Source organism: Pteropus medius, unplaced genomic scaffold (genome assembly GCF_902729225.1).
Source record: "Pteropus medius unplaced genomic scaffold, Ma_sr-lr_union100, whole genome shotgun sequence".
Lineage (NCBI taxonomy): Eukaryota > Metazoa > Chordata > Mammalia > Chiroptera > Pteropodidae > Pteropus > Pteropus medius.
In genome coordinates this window covers 41,347,382-41,360,235 of record NW_024351730.1, presented here as the reverse complement: position 1 = coordinate 41,360,235, position 12,854 = coordinate 41,347,382, and the positions used below count along the sequence as shown (strand labels likewise).

The window sequence follows — 12,854 nt, the reverse complement described above, 5'->3', positions numbered from 1 at the left end:
GAATTGCAAAGACCTTGCCAGGTGGACAGTTCTCAGATTTCTCTGAAACTGGAAAGAATGACCACCCTCAGTCTTGTTTTTTTTTTTTTCACACTCCTCTCAGTGGACAGCTTCTCTGACATTTAACTTAATCAAGATGTTAGTAAAATAAACAGTGTATGCTGCTGCCAGCAGACTGCATCTGCTTGTCAGCCTGCCCACTCTCTTTTCACTTCGGTGTTTGGAAAGGAAATTCAGAGTTGCTATTGATAACGAAGGTGAGGAAAAAGATGAGTCCTTCCTCATGGCCAATTACACCCTAATCACATTCTAATCACTGAGCTTTTCTTAGTGAGTGGACAACGCTGTACAATGTGTCATCAAATCTGTGACACCTTGATTATCAGACACACTATTATTTTTGGTACAAACAGGAAGAAAAACTTATGCGATAGCATCAATTTTGAGACACATCCCAATTTCAGAAATGTTAAAATATAACGGGGCGGGGTTGTGGAATGTGTGTCTTAGAGCAGATGGAATACAGTGAAAACTAATTAAAAGCCGAAAGTCCCCCTGGTTACTAACATGGTCCTCCGCGCCCCTCCTCCCCCGCCCCGCCACACACACACTGCACTTGAGATCCGTGGTTATGTATGAGAGACACCTCTGCCTGGGGGCTGAGTTTGTCTTGTGTTCTTTTAACTCTGACTCGTGCTATCTTTGTGCTCTGTGTTATACATGAAGTTATGGCACGGAGTTGAGACCAGGCCGTGTCGTGTCGTGGAAGCCCTCTCAATTACAATATAAGTCATTGACGTTTCTGAAAAACAGGAAAATCAGAAAATTTTTTTGAATCACATTGGACTTAATAAGATTCATGTTACCTTTTGAAGGACTGATAAAGAGCTTGTTGAGGGACAGTTGGGGGTTTCTGCATGCCCTCTCTGACCTGGCCCATTTATAATGGCTTGATGGTGAGAATCTCCAGCTCTTCTCAATGCATATCCCTGGTTTTCTATTTTCTAGTGAAAGCTGGGCTTGGATTTATGGGGGCGTGCACTATTTCTTCCCCTGCACTAAAAGGCAGCATTAAACATTATCAGTGGCTTTGATTTTATTTAAGATTCTACCTACTTATTATTTATAATCTGAATGACTTCTAAGTACCTACATGTCACCAACCCTCTTTTTTTAAAATAAATTTTTAACATGTTTTAGCTTCATTGAGGTTTAATTGAAAAATAAAAGTGTAAGATATGTAAAGCATACAACGTGATGTTTCGATACAGGTATACATGGTGAAAGTATTTAACACTTCCATCATCTCACATATTAACCTTTTTTGGTGAAAACATTTAAGTTCTCTTAAGCAAATTTTAATTATGCAATACATTGTTATCAACTGTAGTCACCACGTCATACATTAGATCCTCATGCCATATTAATCTCACAACTGAGAGTTTGAACCCTTTTTACCTGTCATCTCTGTTTCCCCACCCCGGCAAACACTTTTCTACTCTCTGTTTCTTTCAGTTTGACTTATTTATTTTTAGATCCCACACGTAAGTGATACCATGTGGTATTTATCTTCTCTGTCTGGTTTATTTCACTTAGCCTAATGGCCTCCAGCTTTATCCATATGGTTGCAAATGGCAGGATTTCCTTCTTTTTTAAGACCGAATAATATTCCATTGTGTCTGTATGTACATATGTATATATATGTGTATATGTATGTATATACCTGACTGAATAATATTTTATTGTATATGTATCCATTTGTATAACCATTCTTGATGCTGTAATAACTTTAATCAAGGGGATTCTGGGATGTTTTTGTTGTTGTTGTTAAAAATTGTTACTCAGATTTTAGAGAAAACTATTTCTCAGCCAGGTAAAGTAGCAAAAGAATTGATTGAAAACTTTCTAATTTGTATTAGTAAAAACATGGTGTTTACCCTTATACTTACACTTATGCTTTCTCTCTTTCAGTTTTTGGGAATAACATTTCTTGGAATTGGACTGTGGGCGTGGAATGAAAAAGTAAGTTGAATATCATGAAAATGCACACATTTGGATTGTTAGAGGCTGCACATTATACGATATTATCTCCTTTTCCTCTTTGAAACTGCAGAGTATAAACAAACATCGTTCTTTAATAAAAGTGTTCTTGGAAGATAATGTCATATTTCAAATACTGTTTAGGAACGGAGCCTAAACTGATTGATATATCAGAATAATTACGGAAGTAATTATACATGTGCACAACAGAGGACATGTATTGGAATTTCATCAGTTAGCCAGAGGCATGTGTTCCCATGAAACAGGTCCTCACTCTGACAGAAGAATTTCAGTAACACTTTTAAATATCACTAAAAAACCTGTAGTGTTGTTTCTTTTTCTTTTTGTTTTAACCCATTGGAAGATTACTCAAGCCATAAAGATGATTTTTTTAGTGTGAGCATTATGTGATAAGCTGTGAGCATGTCCCATGAAGGAAGGTAGACATAATTTGGGTTTGAATATTAGATAAACTTATTAATGCTAAAGAATGTGAATACTTGTCTTCTGATTGAAAGCATTTAGGAATATTCAAAATTTATGATCAAATACAGCTTCATAAAAGGAAAAATCTGGAACTAGGGAGTAGCATATTCTAAGTAGGGCGGTTTATACTCTAAACGACACACTCATGACACCACTGCCCTGAATCCTCCTCCCCTTTACTTCTCATCCTCACCTTTTAATTTTTTCTCTACAACTTCCCTACTGAGGCTAAGCCCTGGAATTCAAAAACAAACCCGATCTCCTTTCTTCTCCCTTCTTTGGAAGTGAAAGTGATGGCAGCATTTTATCTGTCCTGGTATTTGGCTATACACGAAAGCTTCATTATCTCCCACCTTGTGAGAGTGAGGGAGTGGATGGATTGGTTAAAATTTGTGAGCTAAGAGGTTAGCTTAAATTTTCCCAGAAGATTGTTCTCTTATCTCTTTGGCATTTCACCCTTTGAGCTTGACCTCGGCCTGAAGCCAAGGTTTTCTTTGAAGTGTTATATGTGTTAGGAAAGGGGAGAAAAACTAAGAAAGCCCAGCAAACAAGAGTCCCTCGAGTGCCAGTAGGAATTTCCACAACTAAAACAGCGTTCAGATAGACTGCGTCAAATAAAACTCACAGTGAACCCTGAGTTTTCTTGAAACGAACTGCCCTCTATTTATTTACAAAATGCTTCTACAGAATGTAAAATGTTTTATGGAAGATGAACCACTTTCCAGCAATGTTATAAGGCAGGGCCGTGATTATATGAGAAGGGAGAGAAATTAAGTTCCTAAAGCAGAGAGGATTTTCTCTCTGGAAACTTTTCTGTCGAATTCTGGTTTCCTTTTGGATTATGATTAGCTTTTGCTTTGATTCCCCTTGTAAGCTTGGAGAGTTATATTGGTGGAATCTTAGAAATTCCACTTTTAGAAGTCCTATGGTTGGTTCAGTGCCAAATCACGTAGCTTTTTATAACTCTTATAAGAGTCCATTTCTATCTGCTTTGAAAAAATCCTGGAAGGCATTAAATGAGCTAATTGTCTGTTCTAGCAATAAACAGACAATTGGTTGTTTTGAAGGTTTTTTTCCCTCTTTTTGTGAAATATAATATCTTTTTGTTTCAACAGTTGCTCCCAGTGTCTCTTTGATAAAATCACAATTCTAAAACAGCAGCAATGTCACACAAATATCAGAATAGAGGGTGATGCCTTTGGGGAGAGATGAGATAGCAGTCCCTTCTTTGTCAGGGCCACTATCAGTAAATGGACAGTTCCTCTGGAGAGTGATATAGCCAAGGTCACCCAGCTACTGTGTAGCAGAACTCTGTGCACTGGGACCAAACGGAGGAGGAAGAGGGTAGAGGAGGACATGCAAGAACCCAGTTTGATGTGCACTGGCTGCAAGTAGGCCCTGGGCTTGGGTATGTAGCCTTGAATGATACTATTCCTGCCCCTGTGAAGGTTGAATTCTAGTGGGGCACTGACAATAAGCAGTTAACTAGCCAAGCATATGCATCCAGGTACAGAGTAGGGTAAGGGCTAGTTAGAGAGTGGTGGGAGGAGAGGTCTCTTTTAGATGGAGTGGTTTGGAACAGCCTCCTGAGGAGGTGGCACTGGAACAGAGACCTGGATGAAGAGGGATCTGCAGAGGTCTGGGGAAACAGCATTCCCGGCAGAGGGAATAGCCAAGTGGGTGGCCCTGAGTCAGGGACTTGGTCATTCCTAGGAACAGGAGGAAGAGGGAATAGCCAAGTGGTCGTTCCTAGGAACAGGAGGAAGAGGGAATAACCAAGTGGTCGTTCCTAGGAACAGGAGGAAGAGGGAATAGCCAAGTGGTCGTTCCTAGGAACAGGAGGAAGGCCAGTAGAACTGGAAGGGAGAGGAGAGGACAAGGGCAAGAAGAAGTAGGGGATTTGGCAGGAGAGGCAGGCAGAAGCCTGAGTAGACAGGGTCCTGCAGAAGTTTGGATGAGAGGAAGTCACTAGGGCATTTTGACAAGAGAGTGCCCTGATCTGGCTTTTGTTTTAAGATCGCTCTGCTTGCTGTGTGGAAAAGAGTACAACTTTGGACCGAACAGACCTGAGGTCAAATACTGGCTCCTCCATTTATTATCTGTGTGACTTTGGACAACTGTGTTAACTTCTCTGAGATGCCCTTTTCTTTTTTATGCAGTGGGGATTTAAATTTAAATGAAGTGGCCCCCAAGACAGTGCCTGGTATGAAGCAGATGTGGCTCCCTCCTCTGGACACATGACCATAGCATGTCCACTCCTACATAGAGACAAGGACAAAATCTTAGCTTTGGAAGCTGCCTCAAAGTTTAGGAGAGTTCTGGGCTCTGATTCATGGACCAGAGAATTGGTTTTGTTTTGAGGTATCTTAAGGAGGACATAATGTGCATTTAATTGCCTTGGTAACTGCAAAGGCTGTTCTTGCAAAACCCTTTGGGTTAACCTCTGAGTTGAACCAGGCTTCTGATGGGGTGAGGTTCCAAGGTGAACCACAGCCAGCTAAAGTAGGCGGGAGGTATGCATGAATCAGTAACTCCCTGCCACTCCTCAACGGAGAGATACGGTGGCATCTTCTTGAAAGGAGGCCTAGAAGGTAAGTCTCTGAACTGGGTCACAGCTGAAAGGATCGGATTTCCTTAATACATGTTTTTATGTGGAGTACAGAAACATTAGAGGCAAAAATTATTACCCCTCTTACTTAATACCAGGCTTAGTTTTAAACCCAGGGCAAATATTATTGTTGACATAATAATTAAATAATTCATTTTATCTAAATTCCAAATCTACTGTGAAGATGCAGAGGATGACTGTGTCTCCAGGGAAAGCTGGTTTATGTGTAGTTTTTCAGAAATCATAGGACCTGCTGTTTTAGAAGGAATATTAACAATGATGGAGCGTGATTGGCAATTGTACAACAGGCTTGATGGCATCTAGCCATGATCATCTCATTCATTCAGATGACATTTATTGAGCACATGGCATGAGACAGGGCTCATGCTGGACTCTGGGGATGTAATTCCTTGGAGAATTTACAGTCTAGGAAGGGTGTGCATATATATATATATATATATATAAAATACTTACATAATGCATAAAATACAGTATTGCAACAAATGCTAATTTGGAGTGTATGTAAGTTAAACAATTCCTATGGTAAAGTACTCAACCGCTTCCATCCCTTTGGGTCACTCTTACTCTTAAAAAGACCTACCTTCCTTCCACCAAAATAGAACCGTGTCCTAAGAGTTTTCACTCACTGATTGTAGCTCTTTCCTATTGGATCCCACAGAATAAGTCCCACACGTTAGCCCTTGAGGTAATCAGGATGGAGTCCTGGTTCCTTCTGAGTTTCTCAGTTAAACATCTGCTTCTCTTTGGGTGGAGCCCCTTCAGCATTTTGGTCATGCTTTCTGACCCTCGACAGGTGCTTTAGGGGACAAAGAGGGTATGGCTGAATTATGTCCCTTCTCTTCTCATCTCCTGTCATTGCCGCTTGAGGTCACGCTGTTGATTACTGAGAGTTCAAGTTGGTCTCAGATCCAGCTTGGTTTACCCTATCCAGAGTCAAATGTAGGATTCCACATTTTCCCAGTCATCATCCAGCACATTCCCTGTTCCACTCAGCTTGGTTTTAGCTGTACATTTTGATCAACCCTCTCTCTCGGTTCTGCCTGCTGCTCAGGCTTTCCTTTTGTTCCTTGCCCCAGTGCCACCTACTGATTCAGTAGGTCCAGGTGGACACTGGAATGCTTTGTTTTCATAAGCCTCCTAAATCGTTCTGATTGCAGTCAAGTTTAGTCATCACTGATCAAAGCCACTGATATGTTGAGCATGCCAAGGACAGAGCCCAATGACTTGTCACTAGAAATTTCCTTTGGGGTTGACACTCATTCACTTATATGTGCCCTCGGTGTCATCATTCAGGCAGTTTCTAATCCATCTACTTGTCATTACATTAGACTGTTTTTCTGCATCTTGTCTTTGTAGATAGACCATATTCTTCACGTTAGCTCTGATTATCCTCGGACTTAGGAACCTGTTCCTTTCTTACTGAACGCATCTGGGTCACGGAGCACATCATTTTCTCATCCAGATGCTCAGAAACCCTTATCAGTAAAGTAAAGACTGAGGGGTGGTTTATCATTTCTCCCTTCTAGAAATGCTTTCCTTACTTGGCTTCTGAGGTATCACACACTCCTGGTTTTCCTGCTTCACAAGCAGTGCCTTCTCACACTCCTTTGGTAATTCCAGCTTACCTCTCCGACCTCTAAATTTTGGAGTGCCCCAGCGAAGCCCTAAGACCTCTTCTCTCTCTTCACTCATGCTCTACAGAGATGTCATTTGAGCGTGGGGCTTTAATCGCCATCTAACACTGATGACTTCCAAATTTAGATCTTTGCTGCAGACCTGATCTGAACTCCAGACTTGTATAGCCAGTAGCCTACCCAACATCTCCACTTAAATGCCCAGTGGGCTTCTGAAACTTAGCAATCCAAAATAACACTTCCGACTCCCCCTGCCCTTCCTTTCCAAACCTGCCCTTCCCAATTGCAATAAACCGCAACTCTGTGCTTCCGCTTGCTCTGGTGTTCTTGACACCCATCTTTGCTCTCATACCACATTCAGTCTATCCGCAAACATGGTCAGCTCTACTCTGAAACTATATTGAGAATATACTTTACACTGTTATATCCTGGTCTAAGTTGCTACCACATCTTGCTTGCATTAGTGCAGAACCCTTCAATTATTTTTCTGCCTCTGCTCTTGAGCCCCCACTGCCATCCAGGCCCATCCCCACACAGCAGCTGGAGTGATACTTGCAAACGAAGGACGGATCTGTCACTTCTCTGCTTCAAACCCTCCAATGAGGTGCCCTCCCTGTGCCCTCCCCTGCCACACTCGAGCCCCTACTCATCCTCTTGCTCTTCCTCCGAAATCTCAAACATGACTCACCAGCCTAGGGCTGTCGCACTTGCTCTTTAACACCTGGTGTTCTGTCCCCCGCAGCTGCATTTTGTCACTCTGCTTTCTGATCTCTGCTCGGATGTCACTTTTGTCCATCATAGGCCTTCCCGGCTTGTTTAAAGTAGCCACTCTCACTCCACCCCAGCCCATTTTCTCCTCTTTTCTGTGCTTCTCTCATTGTGTTCTCATAGAACTTATCACTTATGTGCTGACAAGCTCATAACAAGCTCATTGCTCTCCCCGCTCACAAAAAAGTCAACCCAGCCCTGTGATGGCCGGGACTTGTTTACTGCCACACTCCAGGACCTAGAACAATAACTGGTACACAGTAGGTATTCAGAAAATATTGCTTACGAAAGAATGAATGAGCAAGTGAATGATGAAAGCATCCTTTTTAACCCTGGCTATTTTGTGGCTTGTATCATTCAGTTAAAGAAGTCAGTAGTCACCTCAGATCCCTAGTAAGCACACTACATTAACAGCATAAAAGGAAGTAGTATTACATGTGGTTTCTGATGTCTGATTTGATAGTGGTACAGTGTTAGAAGTAGCAAATCCATTAATTTGGGATGTCAGGAAAGAAAGTTTATTTATGCCATTTATTTCTGTCACAAAAATGGGAACCTACATGATTGTCTCATTTTGAGACAAAATTAGGGGTACCTATCCTTTTTCATTTTGTCCCATATTTATGCTTATTACTTTGCTTTTATGTGGGGGCGAGAGGCAGAGTGATATATCTCTAACAATCAGAGTGAAGTGCTGCCAGCAGAGTTGTTGAGGGGGGGGGCCGAGGGGAGACTAAGCTTTTTGGAGCAGGACGAGTGCCCTTCACTGATCTTCAGTGTGAGGTTGAGATTCTCTTGCTCCTCCTGCTCCCCCGCCCCCTGCCCCAACCCAGCACCAGCCTACCAGTGGAGGGTGTGATCCGCTGGAGGGTGCACACCCCAGCCTGGCTTTCTGGCCTGAAAACTCCTTGAGGGCAAAGGAGCCTGTCTTCACTCTTTTAGGCTCAGTTCTAGCATCAGCCTCCCACACCGTGGATGCCCAAAAGATGTTTGTGACTAAATGAATATGAATATGCAGAAGAACTTCATACATTGTGGAAGACCACACAGGAAAAACAGCTCTTCGCGAAGGGGTTTCGTTTTCACTTCGGTGATCTCTGCCTCCTTTGGGTTAAACTGTTAGAGAAGGACGACCTGCTGTTTCAGAGGTGGGGAAACAGGCTCAGAGAGGCCACACTGGAAATCGGCCTTCTCCCCCAGTTCCCTCTGCAGTCCTCCCTAGTCTTCCATTGCGCTCACCCGGCTGCACTCTGTAAGGAGCGGGCTGCAAGGAAAGAGTTGGTGTGCAGTTCTGACCCCACCGGGGCAATGCGAATTGAAAGAGCTCCAGCCCCTATTGCTTTTCTCCTTGGCTTTCCTGCGGACCGGTGTGTGTGATTCTTTTGCCTCTAGGCTTTGCCCCTGATTGTAACCATAAGTCCCACTTCAGAAACTTCCAGTTGCTTCCTGTCACAATCATACAGTAGACTCACCCTGGAAAAACTTTCCCAGTCTTCCTAGGAAGAAAAATGAGAGACAGTGAGATTCAGGGATTCAGGCAATTCATAGCAGTAGCTGTCAAGTTTCCATAACCCAGGGTGGGGGGCTGCGGAAGGTGGAAGCGGGTACCCACCTAACTTGGACAGAAAAATGCACGCTTTGGCTTTGAAACTACTTTAAGGAGACATTTCTGAGATGCTGAAAATACTTCTTCGAAGACTTCAGTTTATTGATTGAAATTTGTCTGTATCTCTCTCTCATCCTCAGTTATCCAAGTAATCTCCTCAAGTTCTCTGTTGTAGCTGGAAATCTTAAAACCACACAGCCCTTGCTCAGTACGTGGCAAACCAGCATGTGGTCTGACATGCCAGTGTGTTCGACAAACACATAAAATATATTGAAAATTAATATTTCTCTTTTTATATGTCCTTCTAAACTTTATTCACCATTTTCTCGGGAATGAAAATTCAGGTGGGTCAGAATTTATTGCCTTTGTCGTTCACTCTCAGATACCTCAGTCCTGCTCTCGTTTGGAGGTTCATAAGTCCAGGCCCAGTTCTTACAAAGGATAATAACAACACCGCCAAACCTACCTTTGTGTTAAACGGTCTCTCTCGCCCAGCTCCATCTGCCTCGGTTCCCTGAAGAGAGGATGGAGTGAGGCCTTTGCTCCCTGCTTCCTCCCGTCACCCTTCCCCCACTCACCACGTGCTCCTCTGCCCACTTCCTGCTGGTGCCAAGCTGGGGGTAGGGCTTTGCCATCTGGGCCTGGCAGATGGTGAAGGGGGTGATGTCTTGGTCTTTTTGAAGCTTCCCTGCTGAGTCCCTCTGCCTAGTGGTTCCCTTGAGCTTGGTGGACATCACCGCTCAGACCTGGCATCTTGCTCAGCCAAGTGCTCCTCTGAATGCCGCCATCTCAGGTCGCTAATCACCCCCAGCTGCCTCTCCCATGCCGCCCTCATGTTTTCTCCTGGAATCACTCATTAGGGTGAGGCCAGTCCCACCAGGACAGCCCTCTCCTGCCCCGGAGCCCTCTTCTCTCCCTAGAGTTCCAGGGCAGGCAGGTGTTACCCCTCAAGGCCACCAGCTCCTTTCTGGACGGACTCAGCCCCAAATCACTGTCTCAGAGCTCCCCCAGTGGTCCCCTTAAAACTCCTCAGTAGGTTTAAGTAAAAAGGAAGCTGCTCCCCCAGTTGGGCAGTGGCGTCGCGCAGCACAGAGAAATCTCAATTCCCTCACTCAGTCCTGCCTTCGGCCACTTTTTATTCACGGGCTTTCTTGCTGAGGGTGCGAGAGAGAAGTGCTCTCTGCCTGTGCCTGGGGCGATGTGTGTAGGGAGGGGAAGGTCTTGTCTCCAGTTCACTCTGTTTTTCAGTTAGTGATCAGTCGGAGGTAAGAATATCATTTGAACATCACGTGACATATTTTTCTTAACATTTTAGGAACAGGCATGTGACGTAGTGTGGAAAATAATCCTCTTGCCCATTGCTGCTGCTGCTTTTTAGACAGTAGAGCATGGTTAAAACCCTGCTCTGGGCTCAGGTGGGCTGGCCTCAAATCCCTGCTCTGCCTCTTTCTTACCTGGGTGACCTGGAACGTTACTCCATCTCTGGGTCTGTTTTCTGTCATCGATAATAGTCCTACCTCCTAGGTTTCTTGTGAGGGTGAAATAATCCAGTTTGCCCAGTGCTGGCCGAGCATCAGTATCCAGTAGTGTAGCTCTTATGTCACTTTTGTTCCCATTCTCAGTGTCACCTGCCTGGGTCACTACGGAGCCTACCTGCTGCTTCTGTATTATCTACTTGCTGCCCAAGGAGCGACCTTTCTAAATGCACAAATGACCTGGGCTTTCACTTTAGTTTTGGGGATACCATGATCAGAGCCTCTATCTCATATTCTGGTTCGAACTTTATACTTAGGAATGTCCCTGGGTATGTCTCCTGTCTTCTGAAAATGCAACTGAAAATATCTGAAGAGTGGCTAGGAACATGCTAGATTTCTAAAAAGTGACATTTTTGCATGTGGATGTGTTTCCATGTCCAGAGAGGCAGTCACTCACACCAGGATGGTGACAGTGGTGTCCCAATCTGTGAGTGGTTCCAGTGATGGGACTTGGTATAGCTGGCCTCCCCAGCAGCTGCTTAATTGCAGGCTTTATGGAGATCTGTGGGATGATTGTCCTTCCTCTTCTGTTCCTCCCACAGACAGGTTGTGGCCACTTTTTATCAGCAAGAAAGGATTGCTTTTAGTCTCACTGGTTACTTTTTTGAGTAAAAGGGAGAGATCAAAAAAGGGAGAGAGTAAAAGAGAAAAAGGGAGATCATGTGCCTTTAAAGCGACTGGTCTTCCTGACCATGCATCTCTGTCCCAGGCCTTGAGTTATGCTGCCCCCACCCCCTCGCATCCCCCCGGATGGCTCAGGCCCTATTGGGCACCCTTCTCTCTGAGGTCCAAGCCTTCTCTCTGGACTCCGCAGCAGTTCTTAGACAGATGGATGTTTGGTGATATGCTGAGAGGCTTTGCCCTGTAACATTCTTTGAAGATCTTTGATGAATTTTTAAGTGGCACGTTTCTCCGTGGTCCCAGCTTGGTCTTCTCGTGGACAATATCAAAAACCCCATCTCCAACTCCAGGACCACCTCTCTGAGTAGCTCGTTTTCTTTAAAATGTCCTGTCTTGTCATCCTTTCTCGAGTAGGGAAATGCTTCTCTCCCTCTAGGAAAATTATTACCAGTGTCACCTCAGTGGGGTCTGGTTTAAGGAGGGGTGGGTGAATCAGGACTCGGTCTCATAAACCTCAGAAGGGTCCATCTGGCCTGGCTTTGAGTGTGCATTCCATATGTCTGTCTCTGTTTCTCATCCGGCAGTCGGAAGGAATGTGCTTGTATATGCCAAAGCAGAAGAGTCCCAGACCTTAAGGGCTTATTAATGCTACTTTTGCATTTCTTTTCTGTGTAGGTTGAGAGAGCAGGAACTGAAGCTTGCCAGGTGGCACACACAGGACGCTCTGTGCTGGTGGTGGAAAAAAAAAAAACCACAGACACTCCTGAGGTTTATTGGTTTGAAGCCCTTCTGGAGTTTCGTTTGCCGTTTTGTCTGTGCACATGTGTAGAAACCTCTTCCAAGAAGAAAATAGTTATACTCAGCACATGTTCCTTTATTGCAGAACCACGGGGTGGGGTGAGGGAGAGCTGCTTAAATTCCAGAGATAATTGAATGAGGTGCTGATGAAGAGTTGGAGGTCTGTGGGAAGGCGGACTGATTTTTCACATTCTTCCTAGAACATACAATGTTCATCAAACTGTTGAACGAGCATTGAACGAGGAGAGCTTAACAGGGAAGTCACATGGTTCAGGGACCAGGTGGTCATTCAGGAGCAGTGAATCTTTGGTGACCAGCCTGCCCAGTCAGCTCCTTGGCAGCGTAGGTGTCCTTGCCCCTGGTTCAGGTGCCACCATCGTGGTGACACGGCTGCTGCCTGCTCACTGTGCTCACCACTGTTGACTGACTGCTTGCTCCTTTTTTCTCCATTTCTTTGTGCTCTTAGTTTCCACCTACTCTTGGCTTCTGCCTTCTCTCGGCTTTTGCTTACTCGTGGATTTGGCCTTCTGCCTTTATTCTGGGTGTCTTTTAAGTGACTTCCATTTCCTGAAGAAAGATGATCTGATTGGCAAGTCAGTTACTGCCACCTCCATTAGGCATGATCATTGGGCGTGGCTGGGATTTTTCTTAGAAGGGGGTCAAGAAGGACAGTGCCACAGCAAAATAGATTCCTTTCTAGTGCAGTTGGCTTAGATGCTCCTCTGTGCCTCTATAGC

At 44.3% G+C, this 12,854-nt stretch overlaps 1 protein-coding gene across 8 annotated transcripts in view; it reads left to right on the top strand.

Annotated features, from left to right (window-relative positions):
* The window catches only part of TSPAN5 (tetraspanin 5), a 268,547-nt gene that overhangs the window by 236,629 nt on the left and 19,064 nt on the right, over positions 1 to 12,854 (top strand). For all 8 annotated transcript variants that reach the window (XM_039845767.1, XM_039845764.1, XM_039845769.1 and 5 more), the window contains one exon: positions 1,972 to 2,022. In XM_039845767.1, coding sequence (XP_039701701.1) covers positions 1,972 to 2,022 — 51 coding nt within the window. The remainder of the gene's footprint in view (positions 1 to 1,971; positions 2,023 to 12,854) is intronic.